The sequence below is a fragment of the Osmerus mordax genome, chromosome 25, assembly GCF_038355195.1.
Source record: "Osmerus mordax isolate fOsmMor3 chromosome 25, fOsmMor3.pri, whole genome shotgun sequence".
Classification (NCBI taxonomy): domain Eukaryota; kingdom Metazoa; phylum Chordata; class Actinopteri; order Osmeriformes; family Osmeridae; genus Osmerus; species Osmerus mordax.
Genome location: NC_090074.1, coordinates 5,945,592 through 5,967,437, shown reverse-complemented (window position 1 = coordinate 5,967,437; position 21,846 = coordinate 5,945,592). Strand labels below are relative to the sequence as shown.

Sequence of the window (21,846 nt, the reverse complement as noted above, 5' to 3'; positions counted from 1 at the left end):
CAAAATGCTGTAGTGCCCAGTCCAACGCCAACACCTCTTTCTCTATGACTGAAGAGTTCAACTGGTAAGAATGAAACGTTTTGGAGTAGAAACTGACTGGAGGCTCAATGCTTTCTGGACCAGCTTGCAAAAGCACCCCCCACCTTGCTGGCATCCACATACAGGGCAAACAGCTGATCCATTTGTGGAGCAGACCACACCGTGGCAGAGCACATGGCTCTTCTTTCATTGGCTCCTTGCATCGATCCTGTGCACGTGCTTGCATGTGTGTGTGTGTGTGTGTGTGCATGTGAGTGCATGTGAGCGTCTGTGTGCGTGTGTGTGTGTGCGTGTGCGTGTGTGCGCTCTCTGAACATCTTTCCCCCCAGCATTGAAGAACCGCACCCAGGGCCTCGGAGTTCCTCAGTCGACCTCTGAGCACACGGTCGTCTGGTGTGGACAGCTCCCCCTCAACCCTGCTGCCACCAGGAAAGGAGGAGAGTCTGCAACCCCCACACCCGCAGCCAAAGCCCCAGGTTTCAACTCTTTTCCTATTGGGTGGAGCAATCAGATCGTTCTGATCCAAAACATTATGAACCACTGAATACGGACAGATAAACCTGGCTTGAAAAGGAGACCCGACAACCGGCAACAACACAAGTACCTGATCACTGGGGCTCTGAGATCTTGTAAGAAGTAGGATCTGTCTTCCATAGTGAGTCAGGGAGAACCCAGAGACTGACACCCTCCAGAAGCTGCTAAGCCCCGAGGGGGCGTTTCTTCAATGTTGGGGGGGAAAGGGAGAGATGAGGCGTGCCGAGGGTTCAGCTGCCCCCCCCACTGGACCGGGGCCTGAGCCGTCTGGACCTCACGGTACGGGATGGGCCGGGGCCTGAGCCGTCTGGACCTCACGGTACGGGATGGACCGGGGCCTGGGCCGTCTGGACCTCACGGTACGGGATGGACCGGGGCCTGAGCCGTCTGGACCTCACGGTACGGGATGGACCGGGGCCTGGGCCGTCTGGACCTCACGGTACGGGATGCGCCAGGTGGTGGTGTGGTGGTCTTTGATGTAGACGCTGGTGGGGAGAGACAGCACGGGGGTCAGGCCCTTCCTACTCATCGTCTGACCTCTGTCTCTCTCTGGAGACCACAGGGGAGCTCGCTGGCAGCTGATTGGTGGACGGGGCCCAGCTGGGGTGCTTGGGGTGGTGTGTTGCAGGGTTGTTGTCCATGGTGCTGCTGCTGACAGACAGGGGACACAGGGCTTCTCTCAGGATCAAGGATCGTCTCATGGTTTTCACAGAGAGAGAGAGAGAGAGAGAGAGAGAGAGAGAGAGAGAGAGAGGAGAGAGAGAGGGGAGAGAGAGAGAGAGAGAGAGAGAGAGAGAGAGAGAGAGAGAGAGAGAGAGAGAGAGAGAGAGAGAGAGAGAGAGGAGAGAGAGAGGGGAGAGAGAGAGAGAGAGAGAGAGAGAGAGAGAGAGAGAGAGAGAGAGAGAGAGAGACTGGCTAGAATTCAGGAGATGATGCCCTCTGGTGGTGAACAGGTGAAAGTACATAGGGACGTGTAGGTGTTACAGTCAGCCCTGAAACTATGATGATGGAAGTGATTGTTACACAATAACACACCATTATAATCAGTTTTACTTACTGTAAGCAAATCATTTTTTATGTGCATTTCATTCATTTAAAAGGACTAAAATACCAGACGGGCATGTTCATAATTGTATTACTTTAAAAACAAAGGTTACCTCTCCTTGTAAGACTTTTTCCATAAGTGGATTACCATTTTTGTCTGTGAATAAAATAAATCATGGGTTTTTATTATCATCAAAGTCCTTGTGGAGGAAGGGGTGACAGTCCACTGTCCATTTTTCCACTGTGTTTACTTGGTTTGCAGTGATTTATAACTTGGTTTGCAGTTACTTTTATTTTTCCTCTGTGTAGTTGTGTATTATTATTTTTCATCAAATGTTATTGTCTTTTTGATGACTTATGCCCTCTAAACCTAACTAATGAACATTGACCGACAGGGCAAGCGGTCAAAAGGATATGTGAGTGTCTGCCCGCTGGGCCTATGGGAGTGGGGTGGGGGTAGGACACTTTGCCCCTCACCAAAATAGGTGAAGACTCTGTACGGGAGAGCAAGAGACAACAAGAGACAACAAGGAGCGAGCAGCTGCAGAGAAACACGCTGGGAGAGGAGGAAGACAGGGAAGCCGCCATGTAGACGCTGACCATGACATCTAAATGCCACAGGGGACACTAGAGAGTAGCATGAACGCACACCCACAAGGCTGCTCAACACACACCTGGGAGGTAAGCCACTGCTTACTCCCAGGACAACTGTTCACCCTTAAGTTTCCTTACTTAGGGTTGCGTGTTGCTGTGGGTGTACTGAGAGTAGAAGTATTGGGTGCGGTGGGTCTCTGGTGGGTTGTGGAGCGGGTTAGGGTCAGCTGGATAGTCCAGCGGAAGGGCAGGGTGAATCACTGTCTGTGCTGGACGCACTCTCTCTCTTATTCATACATTCTACTTTTTTCAATTAAGATCTGTATAAGCCTTCCTGCCACAGTAAATTCTGTGTTTGTGTAAACTTACATGGCAATCAAAAACAATTCTGATTCTGATGGACTCTGCGTGGCCCTGCCAGATGCACTGTTGTGAAAAACTTGAGAGTAAGTGACCCTCATTCAGAACATGGGACGCTCCTCTGTGTCATAAGATGGTGGTGACATTGTGTGTGTGTGTGTGTGTGTGTGTGTGTGTGTGTGTGTGTGTGTGTGTGTGTGTGTGTGTGTGTGTGTGTGTGTGTGTGTGTGTGTGTGTGTGTGTGTGTGTGTGTGTGTGTGTGTGTGTGGCTGCAGGTACCCGGAGGTGGAATGGGAGGCGAAGAAAGGAAAGGAAGCCAGCGGAGCTTTGGGAAGGACGTGATGAAGGGCTCGAGTGTCTCAGTAGGACAACTTCAGCGACTGTGGACTGTACATCCTGCTGTATGTGGAAAGCTTCATCCAGGTGAGAGCAGAGGTTGGACCGGACATTCAGCACACCAGCCCAAAAAGCTTTGGGGATGTGGAGTAGTTATTTAGAAACATTTATTATTATATATTTTGAATATAAACCACGATTATCTTTTAATATATCAATGAACTAACGATAACCCTTTTTTATCGATGTTGACACGCAGAATCCACTTCTTAGGTTTTATCGTAATGGTTCCCACAGCAACGGATGAAAGACTAAGCGTGAGGAGATTAAGGAGCTCATCCGGAAGATCCAAACTCAACAGGAACTGGACAAGAAGGAGGCGGCCCAGGACTCGGCCACGAGCTCCCCCCAAGAGCAGGACCGGGGGGAGGGAGGGTGGTGTGGACACTGGGTCAGAGCCCTCCTGCCAGACCCTCAGTTGAACTGGCGCTGCTATGCTCTGACACATTGGTCCTGTTGGGCCTGGTCTGGCCCGGCCTTCTAAGGACTGATCGGCAGCCTCTCTGGGGCCAATCATGATTGTACGCTGCTCCGGATGACTCCTCCATTTCTCTGCAGAACTGTCCTGTTCCTTCCATTACCTAGCATTAAAAAAACAAGACCTTTTAAATTTGTATTTGAATAAATACAAGAAGTTTTTTCGCTGCCTTCTTAATTGACTGTTTTTGATGCGCTGTTGAGTGATCCGTTAAGTTATGGTTTCAAAGATGTTCCTTTTTGAAGGACGATCTGTGCAGAACATACTGCTCTGCTCTTGCATCGTATTTGGTATGCTTCTGAGATGTGTTTGCGGAGTTTGTGATATTGCTGTCGTTTGTAAATGATATCCACCCGTCTGGAAAATATGTAATTTTCAAAGTCTCAGTCCCTCCTCAGTTAAGTGTAGTTAAGTGTTAACTACACGTGCTTGTCATGTCATTTTTTGATGTGAGTGGAACTGATGCAAGAGCACACATTTTGCCTTTTAATCCTGAGGAGCAACAGAAACCCTCCTATTCATTCTCCATTTGGAATCTATTCTGCTTTGAAATCTTTTTTTGGTCCTTCGCATATAAAAGCAGTCAATTGTTTTAAGAAAACAGTTGGCATCACTTTTTGAATTCCATATCTTCTTGATTGTTACATTTATTATTTAGGAGTAATATATATAGATTTATTGGAAAGATATGGGAGAGTCATTTTTGTAACTATTCACAATTGTTTGATATAGCAGATTAGCATAGCATTTGACAGCACATCAAGAGGTGGTAAATTCATATCCCCCCTGTAAATGGCTTGGATTGAAGCATCTACTAAATGCTGACATTTTAAAGGCAATGCAGGAAAGCCCAAAATCATACAAGCCCCTCTTCAAATCAAACAAGCTAATCCAGAGCTCTCACGAATTTCAACAATTTCTCTCGCTGAGAAGTAAGGGATAACTTGTCCCGCTATATACAATTAATGGATGAGGTGCAGATTTCTGCCGAGTAGATAGTTGTCTCGAGTTACACAGTTATAAACCAGCCAATCAGAAACTTCACCAGCAAACTTTTGATAAAACTTGAGAGCCCTGCAAAGGGTGGAGTTGAGGGTTGCCTAATTACATCCAAACAAAGATGTTCTGCAGTGTTTTTGTCCAAATACAGTTTTTACTTACTGTTACATTACTCTTTGGCTGTTGAGATGGCTCCTGTTGAGAAGACAGACAAATGATTACTGTCAGAAAGGCTTCACTTTGTCCACATCCAAGTTGGCTAATTAACAGCATTGCACTTATGTCTGTTTTTGTCAATTAGCCTCCATGCCTAGGATAGGCCTACAACTTATGCACTTAACCAGCCAGCTAGTTTTGCTTAGCAATCTCCCTCACCCTGTTAATTGAGGCAGTATTGCTCTTTTTGATGATAACTCCAAAAAACTCCCAATGTACCCAAAACTCCTCCATTAAGTTGATGTTTAACACAGCTCTGTTCCACAGTCTTCTTTGTCTCCACACACACACAAGAAGGCAGCCAGACATAAACAGTTGAATAAGAAGAAACATTGTATCCTTAGAGGAATGACTTAAATATGAACACTTTAATAGTTTCTACTGCTTTGTGAGTAACTTCTCTCCCAGATGCAAATTGCACATCTGAAGACATTCATTTAACCCCAACAAAGAGGAATTTTATCTAAGTTTATATTATAGACACACTGCAGGTTATGCGATAGTCTAATAAGAACAAATCTAAACTAACTTGGAGGGTAAAATACAGTTTGTATGAGAAGATTCCAGTGAGGTAGGAAATAAATGTGTAAATGCCCTGTTATCAGGCTATCATCTAGTAAATAGGACAATTAACCCCTTTGTTTTACAACCATTCAGTCTCATGACCCGTGACTTGCGAATACAGAGAATGTGTGTCCATATTCTACAAGAATGGATGAAGATCAGTGTGCATTGGACTGTTCACCACCAACATTATTCAGGATGTTTGTTTAGGACAAGTAATTATTGAAATAGCCTCTGACTATTTTGGTATCCAATAGAGTAAATCCCTTTCTATGATACTTGAAGTGTAAAGGGAAATTCCTTCACATCTACAAGCCCATCTAAGTAAGCCTAAATGGTGTGTTATTTAGGATAAAAACTACTTTTTCTGGTCTTCCAATGTTAGGATCCTATCCACTACTGTAACATACATGTACAAACAGGGATAACACACAATATTAAACTTAAGAAACATGTTTATTGAGATGCGATTTGAATTATTATTACAATCCCGAATATTACACATACTCATGAGAACAATGAACATCCAATGCTGACAATAACATCCTTCTGTAAACATGTAAAAAATGTGAAATACAGTTTGTCAGTAACTTCTGTCCTATGTTCACAAGTAGTTTGGAAACACTTCATCCAATTTAGGTGAACTGTCACAAAACAAATCAACCAAGATAGCGAAGGAATTTTAGACAACTTTATTTATCACTTTTCAAATCAATTTTTACAAAAGGCTTTACATTTACCAACAAAGCTAACAGACTGAATCCAAGTGATAATGAAGTATCGACGTGAAGCAATGAATATTCATTTAGCAGGCACTTTTATCAAAAGCAACAACTAGTGTATGTAGAAAGAATAGCAGAAAGAAAGTTCATAGAACAACAGGACTTCAATATAGTCAGAGTAAATATAGACAGATTCAACATAATCAGTCAATATTGTCTGAAATACATTCCTTATGGTCTGAAAAACAATAGCAAATTATCCCTTGGTGAGAGACACAGTAACCCTCTACATCAGAACCACCAAGTCTACGATCACAGGAAATGCTAATACATTTTCATGGTGCCTTGGAACAACCCACACACCCCTCAACACCTCCTATATTTACAATACCAGATCCTTTTAAACGACAACAGAAAATTATATGTGCTTGAATTCAATTGCTTCAGAGCAGAAAGGTGTCAGCCAGAGTTGACCAGGTTTCTACCCAGTCTGACACAGCTTCCCTCCATCATTACAGGAGTATTATTTCCTGTGTGTGTGCAGTCATGTTGGACTGTAGATCTGGTGTTACTGCATGTGGTGTCCCAGTTGGTGTAGGCCAGTAGTTCTTCCAGCTGTGGGTCATACAGAAGTTCTCTCAGGTGGTGACTGCTGGGTCAGCTTGGCCCCACACATCACTGCTTTGGGTCTTTTCTATTGTGGGTACGCAGGTGACTCTTCAGATTGCCATTTGTTTTACCTGAGTAGTCACAGTGTGGGCAGCTGTAGGGCTTCTCTCCTGTGTGGATCCTGCTGTGATTCTTCAGAGAAGCTGAGGTAGAGAAAGCTTTATCACAGTATTCACAGCCGTGGGGCTTTTCCCCAGTGTGGATCCTGCAGTGAACTGTGAAATTGTCAAGCCGGTTAAACTTTTTACCACAGAGGTCACAGCTGTAGGGCTTCTCCCCAGTATGGATCCAGCTGTGATTTCTGAAACTATCAAGCCGTCCAAAGGTTTTACCACAGAGGTAACAGCTGTAAGGCTTCTCTTCAGTGTGGATCCTGCGGTGAGCTGTGAAATGGCCAACCTGGTTAAAAGTTTTACCACAGAGGTCACAGCTGTAGGGCTTCTCTCCAGTATGGATCCTGCGGTGAACATTGAGAGTTGTAGCCACCCTAAAGGTTTTACCACAGAGGTCACAGCTGTGGGGCTTTTCCCCAGTGTGGATCCTGCGGTGAACTGTGAAATTGCCAGCCTGGTTAAACTTTTTACCACAAATGTCACAGCTGTAGGGGTTCTCTTCAGTGTGGATCCTGCGGTGAACTGTGAAATTGCCAGCCTCGTTAAAGGTTTTACCACAGAAGTCACAGCTGTATGGCTTCTCTTCAGTGTGGGTCCTACGGTGAACATTGAGATTACCAGCCTGTCTAAAGGTTTTACCACAGACGTCACAGCTGTAGGGCTTCTCTCCAGTGTGGATCAGCATGTGCTTCTTGAGGCCACTGGATGAGGAAAGGCTCTTCCCACAGGTGTCACATGGATGCGTCTCCATAACTCTGATCTCTCTTTGTTCTCTGTCTAGTCTCTCTGGATCCTGTCTTGGATCCTATGTAGTCTCTAGAAGCTTGTTTTAGAACTTTTTTTAGAACTTCTCCTTTCTGGTTGATCCTTTCTCTGTAGAGCAACTGAACTGCTGTCTGGGTGAGTCTCTCTTGCTGTAGTCTCTCTGGTTGGGTCTCTCTGGAGCCATAAGATGTCTTTTCTGTCTAGTCTCCGCCCACAATCAAGTATGGTTGGCCAATGGGGGATCTGGAGGAAACAGCACCAAGCTAATGAGAACTCAGATTTTACATATAAAGGAAATCTTTTGTCTGTCATAATGTCCACTCTGCATATGTAATGGTGATCATTTGGTGAGGTGTATGTTTCTCAGGTTTATTTTGTCTGGAGAAACATGTAACACTGTGATAAAAACGTTATCCCTGGCATACAACTCCTCCTTATAGTAATTACATTTTCTTCTAAATAATAATATAGGATTAGTTACTACACAAGCATTTCTTGCAAATTACTGTCTCTGTGTGGTTGTGCAACCTTTAGAGTTCAATTTAACTACTGATGTTCATGAAGAAGGATAATATCACTTTTTGTGTTTCTGATGCTTTTGTTTGAGCATATTAGGCAGGTTCAAGTCGCTAGTACAGTCCATAATGACATGTAACACCAGTGCGTCCTCCCCTCTTTCCAGCAAAGCATTCTTACTGTCACTCTAGGTGAAATGCATTAGCCTATATCATAACCTTAATGGAAACTGTTGCACTTTACCAAAACGGTTCCTCTGTAGTGTGTTTGCAGCTAATATGACCTTCAAAGGGAATGGGAGGTGTAATTATATTGTAACAAATGGTTCATGTACCCTATGTGTCAGTTTAGATGGCAAGATCTCTTTGAGTACATGGACTCTTGCTACCTACAGAAATTATTGTCTAGATTATAAAAAACAACCCCACCTATTTCTTTCTCTAACAGTATGCCCCCCTGGAGAAGTCCGGTCTTACTATGAGGAATATGGACAGGCCCTTTTTGTGTGTCTCCAAGATGGCAGCCAACCATAGACAGTTGAATAAGGAGAAATATTGTATCCTTACAGGAACTTGACTCAAATATGAAAACTTTCATAGTTTCCACTTTTTTGTGAGTCATTTCTCTGCCGGATGCAAATTGCACATCTGAAGACGTTCATTTAACCCAAACAAAGAGGAACTTTATCAAAGTTTATATTATGGACACACAGCAGGTTATGCAATAGTCTAAGAGATCTAACTTGGAGGGTAAAATACAGTTTGTATGAAAAGGTTCCAGTGAGGCAGGAGAGAAAAGTGTAAATGCCCTGTTATCAGGCTATCATCTGGTAAATAGGACTATTAACCCCTTTGTTTTACAACCATTCATGCTCATGACCCTTGACTTGCAAATGTAAATACAGAGAATGTGTGTCTGTACTCTACAATGGATGAAGATCAGTGTGCATTGGACTGGTCATAAGCAACATTATTCATGAGTTTTTTTTAGGACAACTAATTATTGAAACAGCTTCTGACTATTTTGGTATCCAATCGAGTAAATCGCTTTCTATGATACTTGAAGTGTAAAGGGGAATTCCTTCACATCTACAAGCCCATCTAAGTAAGCCTAAATGGTGTGTTAATTTGGATAAAAACTACTTTTTCTGGCCTTCCAGTGTCAGGATCCTATCCACTATTGTAACATTAATGTAATAAAAGCGATAAAGCACAATATTAAACTTAAGAAACAAGTTTGTGTGTCCGTACACTACAATGGATGAAGATCAGTGTGCATTGGACTGGTCACCAGCAACATTATTCAGGATGTTTGTTTAGGACAAGTAATTATTGAAATAGCTTCTGACTATTTTGGTATCCAATCAAGCAAATTGTTTTCTATGATACTTGACGTGTATAGGTGAATTTATTCACAGCTACAAGCCCATCTCAGTAAGCCTAAATGGTGTGTTATTTTGAATAAAATAAAATAAAAACATTTTCTGGCCTTCCAATGTTAGGATCATATCCAGTATTGTAGTGTGAATGTACAACGCGATAAAGCACAATATTAAACTTAAGAAAGAAGTTTGTTGAGATACGATTTGAATTATTATTACAATCCTGAATATTACACATACTTGTCACGGCTGGCTGCAAGGAGGACCCAAAAGCGGAGTGCGGAACGGGAAGTTTATTAAAGGACAACTGAAATCTCACAAGCAAAGCTCTGGAACAAAAACAGAAAACAAGCCGTAGAAGGTAACTCAAAAAGGGATGGTCCGAAAAACGTAGTCAGGAAAGGCAGGGTCTGAGATCGGGAAGGCAATCCAGTACGTCCAGGGAAGGGTAAGGCAGCGGTTCAACATGGCTGGAACAAGGAGCGTATCGCAGGGTCTAGAACTGGGGGGTATTCCAAGTAGCGGGTTTAGTGAAAACTTTGAGTTGTTTAACCCTGAAAAGAGGCATACTCCGAGTTCCACGTTCCAGAAAGAGAGGTAACGAAACCTTTTGGTAAGTTGCCATGGTAACTTACGCGGTGAAACTAACCTGCTCGCTAGCAGGTTTTCTATGAAAAACTCTGCGTTTTCCTAGCAATCCCCACCCACTTTCGGATCTTGAAACAGTTTGCAGACATGGGGTGTCCTTTCCTGGGTCGGCCAATCGATTTTGAGCAAAATATAATTCGCATAGCCTTACGCTAGGAGAGGATTTTAAGACCGCGATTGGATGTACTTTCATTCCCCGATGAATACCTACGCGAACGTTACCGTTTTTCATCACATTCAATAATTTATCTCACCAACATTCTCCACCCATACATTGCTAATGTAACACACCGTGGACGTGCTCTCAGAACAGACCAAATGATATGCGTTGCTCTCCGTTTCTTTGCCAACGGGAGTTTCCTATACAACATTGGCGATGCAGAACATCTCGGAAAAGCAACAGTCAGCCGAGCCATAAGAAAAGTGGCCCTGGCACTGAAAAGCCTACTGCAGACCTACGTAGTCTTTCCTGGGCACAAACCTCTAAGGACCATCAAAGAGGAATTTCACATGATTTCAGGTGACTGATGTAGCACACATTCAGTTTAAGTCAATGAAGAAATTTGAAATCATGTGAATGACAATGTTGCAATCTCAGACTGGGATGAGTAAATCCTTTCCATTTTGCAGGATTTCCCAATGTGATTGGCTGCATTGATGGCACCCACATCCCCATCATAGGCCAAAAGGCTAAATATGCCTTACCTATTTGTATTACGTTTTTATATTTAATTTTCAGTTGTTGCCAAGTGCGCTTCACGCCTGTGGGATTGCACCTATATGGACATTGTATTTGATTAAATTACAATTCCAACACTTGTAATATTAACGGAAATTAAATGTTCGATTTATGGACTAAATTCAAACTTACGCATTGACTCGATCAGCAATTCTTTCCCACGCCAATTGTCTGTCCTTCGCAGCTACAGCCTTATTACTTTTTTTCTGAAATATGTGCTCGGACTCGCCATACGCACGGATTAAAATTTCCAATTCCATTGCGGTGAAATAGGAAGCCCTTTTTTTGTCGCCTTTTTCCATGGTGAATCCTAGTATCGGAGCTCCATAGATGTTGGCTTTTAGTAGAACTCGTGCACGCGCTAAACTCAGAGTTGACGTACTCCGAGTCGAATTAACTAATTCATATCAGGTGTTCTGGAACCGAATTTTCGGAGTTTCCCATGTTAGAGTAACTCAACTCTGAGTTCAGGGTTAATCTCAGAGTTTGTTAAACCCGCTACCTGGAATACCCCCCTGGTCTCAAACATAACAAAACTCTTCGGCAAAGAAGGAGGGAAAACAGAGGGTATTTATAAGGGGTGTAATCAGCGCAAAACAGGGAACAGGTGATGAGAAGGAAAAAGCTGCTGACAGAAAGAGCGCTGCCACGAAACCCAGTGACCACTAGGTCACCCCTCAAACCCTGACACATACTCATGAGCATAATGGACATCCAAAGCTGACAATAACATCCTTCTGTAAACAAGTCTAAAATGCAGTGAAATACAGTTTGTCAGTAACTTCTGTCCTATGTTCACAAGTAGTTTGCAAACACTTCACCCAATTTAGGTGAACTGTCACAAAACAAATCAACCAAGATAGCGAAGGAATTTTAGACAACTTTATTTGTTTATCACTTTTCAAATCAATTTTTACATAAGGCTTTACATTTACCAACAAAGCTAACAGACTGAATCCAAGTGATAATGAAGTATCGACATGAAGTAATGAATATTCATTTAGCAGGCACTTTTATCCAAAGCAACAACTAGTGTATGTAGAAAGAATAGCAGAAAGAAAGTTCATAGAACAACAGGACTTCAATATAGTCAGAGTAAATATAGACAGATTCAACATAATCAGTCAATATTGTCTGAAATACATTCCTTATGGTCTGAAAAACCATAGCAAATGATCCCTTGGTGAGAGACACAGTAACCCTCTACATCAGAACCACCAAGTCTACGATCACAGGAAATGCTAATACATTTTCATGGTGCTTTGGAACAACCCACACACCCCTCAACACCTCCTATATTTACAATACCAGATCCTTTTAAACGACAACAGAAAATTATATGTGCTTGAATTCAATTGCTTCAGAGCAGAAAGGTGTCAGCCAGAGTTGACCAGGTTTCTACCCAGTCTGACACAGCTTCCCTCCATCGTTACAGGAGTATTATTTCCTGTGTGTGTGCAGTCATGTTGGACTGTAGATCTGGTGTTACTGCATGTGCTGTCCCAGTTGGTGTAGGCCAGTAGTTCTTCCAGCTGTGGGTCATACAGAAGTTCTCTCAGGTGGTGACTGCTGGGTCAGCTTGGCCCCACACATCACTGCTTTGGGTCTTTTCTATTGTGGGTACGCAGGTGACTCTTCAGATTGCCATTTGTTTTACCTGAGTAGTCACAGTGTGGGCAGCTGTAGGGCTTCTCTCCTGTGTGGATCCTGCTGTGATTCTTCAGAGAAGCTGAGGTAGAGAAAGCTTTATCACAGTATTCACAGCCGTGGGGCTTTTCCCCAGTGTGGATCCTGCAGTGAACTGTGAAATTGTCAAGCCGGTTAAACTTTTTACCACAGAGGTCACAGCTGTAGGGCTTCTCCCCAGTATGGATCCAGCTGTGATTTCTGAAACTATCAAGCCGTCCAAAGGTTTTACCACAGAGGTAACAGCTGTAAGGCTTTTCCCCAGTGTGGATCCTGCGGTGAACTGTGAAATTGCCAGCCTGGTTAAACTTTTTACCACAAATGTCACAGCTGTAGGGGTTCTCTTCAGTGTGGATCCTGCGGTGAACTGTGAAATTGCCAGCCTCGTTAAAGGTTTTACCACAGAAGTCACAGCTGTATGGCTTCTCTTCAGTGTGGGTCCTACGGTGAACATTGAGATTACCAGCCTGTCTAAAGGTTTTACCACAGACGTCACAGCTGTAGGGCTTCTCTCCAGTGTGGATCAGCATGTGCTTCTTGAGGCCACTGGATGAGGAAAGGCTCTTCCCACAGGTGTCACATGGATGCGTCTCCATAACTCTGATCTCTCTTTGTTCTCTGTCTAGTCTCTCTGGATCCTGTCTTGGATCCTATGTAGTCTCTAGAAGCTTGTTTTAGAACTTTTTTTAGAACTTCTCCTTTCTGGTTGATCCTTTCTCTGTAGAGCAACTGAACTGCTGTCTGGGTGATTCTCTCTTGCTGTAGTCTCTCTGGTTGGGTCTCTCTGGAGCCATAAGATGTCTTCTCTGTCTAGTCTCCGCCCACAATCAAGTATGGTTGGCCAATGGGGGATCTGGAGGAAACAGCACCAAGCTAATGAGAACTCAGATTTTACATATAAAGGAAATCTTTTGTCTGTCATAATGTCCACTCTGCATATGTAATGGTGATCATTTGGTGAGGTGTATGTTTCTCAGGTTTATTTTGTCTGGAGAAACATGTAACACTGTGATAAAAACGTTATCCCTGGCATACAACTCCTCCTTATAGTAATTACATTTTCTTCTAAATAATAATATAGGATTAGTTACTACACAAGCATTTCATGCAAATTACTGTCTCTGTGTGGTTGTGCAACCTTTAGAGTTCAATTTAACTACTGATGTTCATGAAGAAGGATAATATCACTTTTTGTGTTTCTGATGCTTTTGTTTGAGCATATTAGGTAGGTTCAAGTCGCTGGTACAGTCCATAATGACATGTAACACCAGTGCGTCCTCCCCTCTTTCCAGCAAAGCATTCTTACTGTCACTCTAGGTGAAATGCATTAGCCTATATCATAACCTTAATGGAAACTGTTGCACTTTACCAAAACGGTTCCTCTGTAGTGTGTTTGCAGCTAATATGACCTTCAAAGGGAATGGGAGGTGTAATTATATTGTAACAAATGGTTCATGTACCCTATGTGTCAGTTTAGATGGCAAGATCTCTTTGAGTACATGGACTCTTGCTACCTACAGAAATTATTGTCTAGATTATAAAAAACAACCCCACCTATTTCTTTCTCTAACGGTATGCCCCCCCTGGAGAAGTCCGATCTTACTACGAGGAATATGGACAGGCCCTTTTTTGTGTGTCTCCAAGATGGCAGCCAGCCATAGACAGTTGAATAAGGAGAAATATTGTATCCTTACAGGAACTTGACTCAAATATGAAAACTTTCATAGTTTCCACTTTTTTGTGAATCATTTCTCTGCCGGATGCAAATTGCACATCTGAAGACGTTCATTTAACCCAAACAAAGAGGAACTTTATCAAAGTTTATATTATAGACACACAGCAGGTTATGCAATAGTCTAAGAGATCTAACTTGGAGGGTAAAATACAGTTTGTATGAAAAGGTTCCAGTGAGGCAGGAGAGAAAAGTGTAAATGCCCTGTTATCAGGCTATCATCTGGTAAATAGGACTATTAACCCCTTTGTTTTACAACCATTCATGCTCATGACCCTTGACTTGCAAATGTAAATACAGAGAATGTGTGTCCATATTCTACAATGGATGAAGATCAGTGTGCATTGGACTGGTCATAGGCAACATTATTCAGGATTTTTTTTTAGGACAACTAATTATTGAAACAGATTCTGACTATTTTGGTATCCAATCGAGTAAATCGCTTTCTATGATACTTGAAGTGTAAGGGAAATTCCTTCACATCTACAAGCCCATCTAAGTAAGCCTAAATGGTGTGTTAATTTGGATAACAACTACTTTTTCTGGCCTTCCAGTGTCAGGATCCTATCCACTATTGTAACATTAATGTAATAAAAGCGATAAAGCACAATATTAAACTTAAGAAACAAGTTTGTGTGTCTTGACGTGTATAGGTGAATTTATTCACAGCTACAAGCCCATCTCAGTAAGCCTAAATGGTGTGTTATTTTGAATACAAAAAAAAAAAAACATTTTCTGGCCTTCCAATGTTAGGATCATATCCAGTATTGTAGTGTGAATGTACAACGCGATAAAGCACAATATTAAACTTAAGAAAGAAGTTTGTTGAGATACGATTTGAATTATTATTACAATCCTGAATGTTACACATACTCATGAGCATAATGGACATCCAAAGCTGACAATAACATCCTTCTGTAAACAAGTCTAAAATGCAGTGAAATACAGTTTGTCAGTAACTTCTGTCCTATGTTCACAAGTAGTTTGGAAACACCACCCAATTTAGGTGAACTGTCACAAAACATATATAGAGATAGAGAAGGTATTTCAGGCAGCTTTATTTGTACATTACTTTTCAAATCAGTTTGACAAAAGGCTTTACCACCAAAGCTTTACCACAAAAGCTAACAGACTGAATCTAAGTGATAATTAAGTATCAACGTGAAGCAATGAATATTCATTTAGCAGGCACTTTTATCCAAAGCAACAACTAGTGTATGTAGAAAGAATAGCAGAAAGAAAGTTCATAGAACAACAGGACTTCAATATAGTCAGAGTAAATATAGACAGATTCAACATAGTCAGTTTTGTCTGAAGCATATTCCGTATGGTCTGAAAAACCATAGCAAATGATCACTTGGTGAGAGACACAGTAACCCTCTACATCAGAACCACCAAGTCTACGATCACAGGAAATACATTTCATGGTGTGTTTGGAACAACCCACACGCCCCTCAACATCTTCTATATTTACAATACCAGATCCTTTAAAACAACAACAGAAAATTATACGTGCTTGAATTCAGTTGCTTCAGAACAGAAAGGTGTCAGCCAGAGTTGACCAGGTTTCTACCCAGTCTGACAGAGCTTCCCCTCCATCGTTAGAGGGGTAGAGTATCATTTCCTGTGTGTGTGCTGACATGTTGGACTGTAGATCTGGTGTTACTGCATGTGCTGTCCCAGTAGGTGTAGGCCAGTAGTTCTTCCAGCTGTGGGTCATACAGAAGTTCTCTCAGGTGGTGACTGCTGGGACAGCTTGGCCCCACACATCACTGCTTTGGGTTTTTTCTATTGTGGATACGCAGGTGACTCTTCAGATTGCCATTTGTTTTACCTGAGTAGTCACAGTGTGGGCAGCTGTAGGGCTTCTCTCCTGTGTGGATCCTACTGTGATTCTTCAAAGTACCTGAGGTAGAGAAGGCTTTATCGCAGCATTCACAGGTGTAGGGCTTTTCCCCAGTGTGGATCCTGCGGTGAATGTTGAGAGCACTAGCCTGGCTAAAGGTTTTACCACAGAGGTCACAGCTGTAGGGCTTCTCTCCGGTGTGGATCCTGCGGTGAACTGTGAAATGGACAGCCTTTTTAAAGGTTTTACCACAGAGGTCACAGCTGTAGGGCTTCTCTTCAGTGTGGATCCTGCGGTGACCTCTTAAACTGGCAGCATGGCTAAAGGTTTTACCACAGAGGTCACAGCTGTAGGGCTTCTCTCCAGTGTGGATCCTGCGGTGAACGTTGAGAGTACTAGCCAGTCTAAAGGTTTTACTACAGAGGTCACAGCTGTAGGGCTTCTCTCTAGTGTGGATCCTGCGGTGAGCTGTGAAATGGCCAACCTGTCTAAAGGTTTTATCACAGAGGTCACAGCTGTAGGGCTTTTCTCCTGTGTGTATCCTGCAGTGAACTGTGAAACTGTCAACCCGTGCAAAGGTTTTACCACAGAGGTCACAGCTGTAGGGCTTCTCTCCAGTGTGGATCCTGCGATGAGCTGTGAAATTGCGAGCATGGCTAAAGGTTTCATTACAGACATCACAGCTGTAGAGCTTTTTTTCAGTGTGGGTCCTGCAGTGAACGTTGAGAGTACTAGCCAGGCTAAAGGTTTTATCACAGAGGTCACAGCTGTAGGGCTTCTCTCCAGTGTGGGTCCTGCGGTGAACGTTGAGAGTACTAGCCTGGCTAAAGGTTTTACCACAGAGGTCACAGCCGTAGGGCTTCTCTCCGGTGTGGATCCTGCGGTGAACTGTGAAATGGCCAGCCTTTTTAAAGGTTTTACCACAGAGGTCACAGCTGTAGGGCTTCTCTTCAGTGTGGGTCCTGCGGTGAACGTTGAGAGTACTAGCCAGGCTAAAGGTTTTATCACAGAGGTCACAGCTGTAGGGCTTCTTTTCAGTATGGGTCCTGTGGTGATCATTGAGAGTACTAGCCATGCTAAAGGTTTTATCACAGAGGTCACAGCTGTAGGGCTTCTTTTCAGTGTGTGTCCTGCAGTGATCATTGAGAGTACTAGCCAGGCTAAAGGTTTTACCACAGACGTCACAGCTGTAGGGCTTCTCTCCATTGTGGATCCTGCGGTGAACGTTGAGAGTACTAGCCAGGCTAAAGGTTTTATCACAGAGGTCACAGCTGTAGGGCTTCTTTTCAGTGTGTGTCCTGCGGTGATCATTGAGAGTACTAGCCAGGCTAAAGGTCTTATCACAGAGGTCACAGCTGTAGGGCTTCTCTTCAGTGTGGGTCCTGTGGTGATCAGTGAAATGGCCAGCCTTTTTAAAGGTTTTACCACAGACGTCACAGCTGTAGGGCTTCTCTCCAGTGTGGATCCTGCGGTGAACGTTGAGAGTACTAGCCAGGCTAAAGGTTTCATCACAGAGGTCACAGCTGTAGGGCTTCTCTTTGGTGTGGACCCTGCGGTGATCATTGAGAGTACTAGCCAGGCTAAAGGTTTCATCACAGAGGTCACAGCTGTAGGGCTTCTCTTCATTATGGGTCCTGCGGTGATCATTGAGAGTACTAGCTATGCTAAAGGTTTTATCACAGAGGTCACAGCTGTAGGGCTTCTCTTCAGTGTGGATCCTGCGGTGATCATTGAGAGTACTAGCCAGGCTAAAGGTTTTATCACAGAGGTCACAGCTGTAGGGCTTCTCTTCAGTGTGGATCCTGCGGTGATCATTGAGAGTACTAGCCAGGCTAAAGGTTTTATCACAGAGGTCACAGCTGTAGGGCTTCTCTTCAGTGTGTGTCCTGCGGTGATCATTGAGAGTACTAGCCAGGCTAAAGGTTTTATCACAGAGGTCACAGCTGTAGGGCTTCTCTTCAGTGTGTGTCCTGCGGTGATCATTGAGAGTACTAGCCAGGCTAAAGGTTTTATCACAGAGGTCACAGCTGTAGGGCTTCTCTTCAGTGTGGGTCCTGCGGTGAACTGTGAAATGGCCAGCCTTTTTAAAGGTTTTATCACAGAGGTCACAGCTGTAGGGCTTCTCTTCAGTGTGTGTCCTGCGGTGATCATTGAGAGTACTAGCCAAGCTAAAGGTTTTACCACAGAGGTCACAGCTGTAGGGCTTCTCTTCAGTGTGGGTCCTGCGGTGAACTGTGAAATGGCCAGCCTTTTTAAAGGTTTTATCACAGAGGTCACAACTGTAGGGCTTCTCTTCAGTGTGTGTCCTGCGGTGATCATTGAGAGTACTAGCCAAGCTAAAGGTTTTACCACAGAGGTCACAGCTGTAGGGCTTCTCTTCAGTGTGGGTCCTGCGGTGAACTGTGAAATGGCCAGCCTTTTTAAAGGTTTTATCACAGAGGTCACAGCTGTAGGGCTTCTCTTCAGTGTGTGTCCTGCGGTGATCATTGAGAGTACTAGCCAAGCTAAAGGTTTTACCACAGAGGTCACAGCTGTAGGGCTTCTCTTCAGTGTGGGTCCTGCGGTGAACTGTGAAATGGCCAGCCTTTTTAAAGGTTTTATCACAGAGGTCACAGCTGTAGGGCTTCTCTTCAGTGTGGATCCTGCGGTGATCATTGAGAGTACTAGCCAGGCTAAAGGTTTTATCACAGAGGTCACAGCTGTAGGGCTTCTCTTCAGTGTGGGTCCTGCGGTGAACTGTGAAATGGCCAGCCTTTTTAAAGGTTTTACCACAGAGGTCACAGCTGTAGGGCTTCTCCTCAGTGTGGATCCTGCGGTGACCTCTTAAACTGCCAGCCTGGCTAAAAGTTTTTCCACAGAGGTCACAGCTGTAGGGCTTCTCTCCAGTATGGATCCTGCGGTGAACGTTGAGAGTATTAGCCAGGCTAAAGGTTTCATCACAGAGGTCACAGCTGTAGGGCTTCTCTCCAGTGTGGATCCTGCGGTGAGCTGTGAAATTGCCAATCTGGCTAAAGGTTTTACCACAGAGGTCACAGCTGTATGGCTTCTCTTCAGTGTGGATCCTGCGGTGAACGTTGAGAGTACCAGCCTGTCTAAAGGTTTTACCACAGACGTCACAGCTGTAGGGCTTCTCTCCAGTGTGGATCAGCATGTGCTTCTGGAGGCTACTGGATGAGGAAAGGCTCTTCCCACAAGAGTCGCAGTGATGTTTCTCCATAACTCTGGTGTCTCTTTCTTCTCTGTCTAGTATCTCTGGATCCTGTCTTGTATCTAGTCTCTAGAAGTTTGTTTCTCTCTGTCACTGCTCTTTCTGGTTGATCCTCTCTCTGGGCACTGCGGTCTCTGGTTGATCCTCTCTCTGGGCACTGCGGTCTCTGGTTGAATCTCTCTCTGTAGTCTCTCTGGTGAGTCTCTCTGGAGCCACAAGATGTCTTCTCTGTCTAGTCTCCGCCCACAATCAAGTATGGATGGCCATTGGGGGATCTGGAGGAAACAGCACCAAGCTAATGAGAACTCAGATTTTACATATAAAGGAAATATTTTGTCTGTCATAATGTCCACCCTGCATATGTAATTGTGATCATTTGGTGAGGTGTATGTTTTTCAGGTTTATTTTGTCTGGAGAAAACATGTAACACCGTGAGAAAAACTTGATCTCTGGCATACAACTCCTGGAAGAATTACAACCTAGAAAACAATTTACTGAAGGTTTTTGAGCACTTACCTTATATTGACACCACTGCAGCAATACAGAACACAGCAAACTATCTTCATGCTGCTCACAAGAGCGGTAAAATAAAAGTTCACAAAACAGGACTATGTACCTTAAGACACACAACACGTATTACTAATCTGAAACCCTACCCATCCGGCATTTCTCTAATGGCTGACCATTTTGTATCTCTCTCTCTCTTTCTCTCTCCTCTCTCACCCTCTCTCTCTCTCTATATAACATATAGATTCCCACCTCTGTAGACTACAACCCTTGATCTCACTTCTAGCTATCTCCGCCCTCCGACAGGGCTGGCCGGTCTTTTATGGTGTGTTTTATGGACCCTACACCATTTGGTCACAGACAAATGCACTGTTCTTTGATCTTTGCACACTGTCCATATAAACAGACCTAGGGTGTAACTGCAAACAGTTCAGAACCCGGAAGTTTCCCGAGAGTGGCAGTTCTCCTGGAACTTCTCCCCATATTAGACATTCTCTGGTCCTAAAGGTTAGGACCTAACCAGAAAGTTATCCCCAAATCCGGAATTTCTCTAATGGCTAACCATTTGTATCACTCTTTCTCTTTGCAACCCTTGATCTACCTGACTCACTCCTTATTCTGTAACTGTTTATTTTTTATAGTTGGAACATAATTTTCCGAAAAACGATATCCACGCTTTTTTTAAATTTATTTTTTTATTTCAGGCACGTATCACGGTTGTGGTTGTTTGTAGTTTGGCTTACGGACGAAGTTACGAGGCAAATGTGGTTTGCCCCAGAGTTGCCACTAGATGGCATCGTAAAGTCGACTTCAATGGAGCAAGAGAATAACCAGGACTACAATTGGACATTGCAATTGGAGGCCAACAGCGGAAGGGAAGAAACTGTTTTTGTGGCGTGAGGTATTGGTCCTGGGGAGTGACTGAAACAGGGAGTGTCCAGGGTGGGAGGAGTCGGCCACAATCTTGCTCGCTCGCCTCAGGGTCCTCGAGGTGTGCAGGTCCTCGAGGGTAGGCAGATTGCAGCCAATCACCTTCTCAGCAGTGCGGATGATACGCTGCAGCCTGCTCTTGTCCTTGGCAGTGGCAGCAGCGTACCAGACGGTGATGGAGGAGGTGAGGATGGACTCAATGATGGCTGAGTAGAAGTGCACCATCATTGTCTTTGGCAGGTTGAACTTCTTCAGCTGCCGAAGGAAGTACATCCTCTGTTGTGCTTTCTTGATGAGGGAGCTGATGTTCAGTTCCCAAGTAAGTGCATTTTGCTTACTTTTTTATGTAAGTAAAATGTTTTTTTTCTTCATATTTTACTTCAAATCGTAAAACGATTTACTTAAATAAGTATGTGTTTAAAATGTAATCAGAAGTTTATGAAGTGTATTGGTCTATTACACAGAATGATATCCCTTACCTACCCCACTCTCACTCGTACTATATTGCTTAAATATTCTACTGTCTCCACGTGGTTGTGCAACCTTTAGAGTTGAATTTAACTAGACTAGTGATGTTCATGAAGAAGGATAATATCACTTTTCGTGTATCTGATGTGTTTGTGTGAGCATATTAGGTCGCTGGTACAGTCCATAATGACATGTAACATCGGTGTGTCCTCCCCTCTTTCCAGCAAAGCATTCTTACCGTCACTCTAGGTGAAATGTATTAGCCTATATCACAACCTAATGTAAACTGTTGCACTTTACCAAAACGGTTCCTCTGTGGTGTGTTTGCAGCTAATAGGACCTTCAAAGGGAGTGGGAGGTGTACTTATATTGTAACAAATGGTTCATGCAACTTATGTGTCAGCAAGACTTAGATGCCAAGATCTCTTGTCTAGATTATAATAAACAATAACACCTATTTCTTTCTCTAACAATATGCACCCCTGGAGAAGTCTGGTCTTACTATGAGGAATATGGACAGGCCCTTTTGTGTGTCTCCAAGATGGCAGCCAGCCATAGACAGTTGAATAAGGAGAAATATTGTATCCTCAGAGGAACTTGACTCAAATATGAAAACTTCCCTAGTTTCCACTTCTTTCACTTCTTCTTTGCACATTTAAAGACGTTCATTTAACCCAAACAAAGTGGAACTT

General features: G+C 43.5%; 1 protein-coding gene across 1 annotated transcript; it reads right to left on the bottom strand.

Moving 5' to 3' along the window:
• Positions 1 to 6,547: 6,547 nt before the first annotated feature.
• LOC136933334 (zinc finger protein 721-like) lies at positions 6,548 to 19,258 on the bottom strand. Its single transcript, XM_067228650.1, has 4 exons — positions 16,774 to 19,258; positions 16,053 to 16,677; positions 12,458 to 13,045; positions 6,548 to 7,465 (listed from the first exon to the last, which is right to left on the bottom strand). The coding sequence occupies exons 1-4, from the start codon at positions 19,256 to 19,258 to the stop codon at positions 6,622 to 6,624; spliced, it is 4,542 nt and encodes a 1,513-aa protein (XP_067084751.1). The 3' UTR covers positions 6,548 to 6,621.
• Positions 19,259 to 21,846: the final 2,588 nt, after the last annotated feature.

Bases quoted from the DNA above. Each gene is read 5' to 3' on its own strand.
- LOC136933334 (XM_067228650.1), bottom strand. From the start codon at position 19,258: ATGGAGAAACATCACTGCGACTCTTGTGGGAAGAGCCTTTCCTCATCC. The intron at 16,678-16,773 runs GTACTCTCAACG...GCAATTTCACAG, and splicing joins TAAAACCTTTAGCCTGGCTA to CTCATCGCAGGATCCACACT. The intron at 13,046-16,052 runs CTGCCCACACTG...GGAGACGCATCC, and splicing joins ACAGGAGAGAAGCCCTACAG to ATGTGACACCTGTGGGAAGA.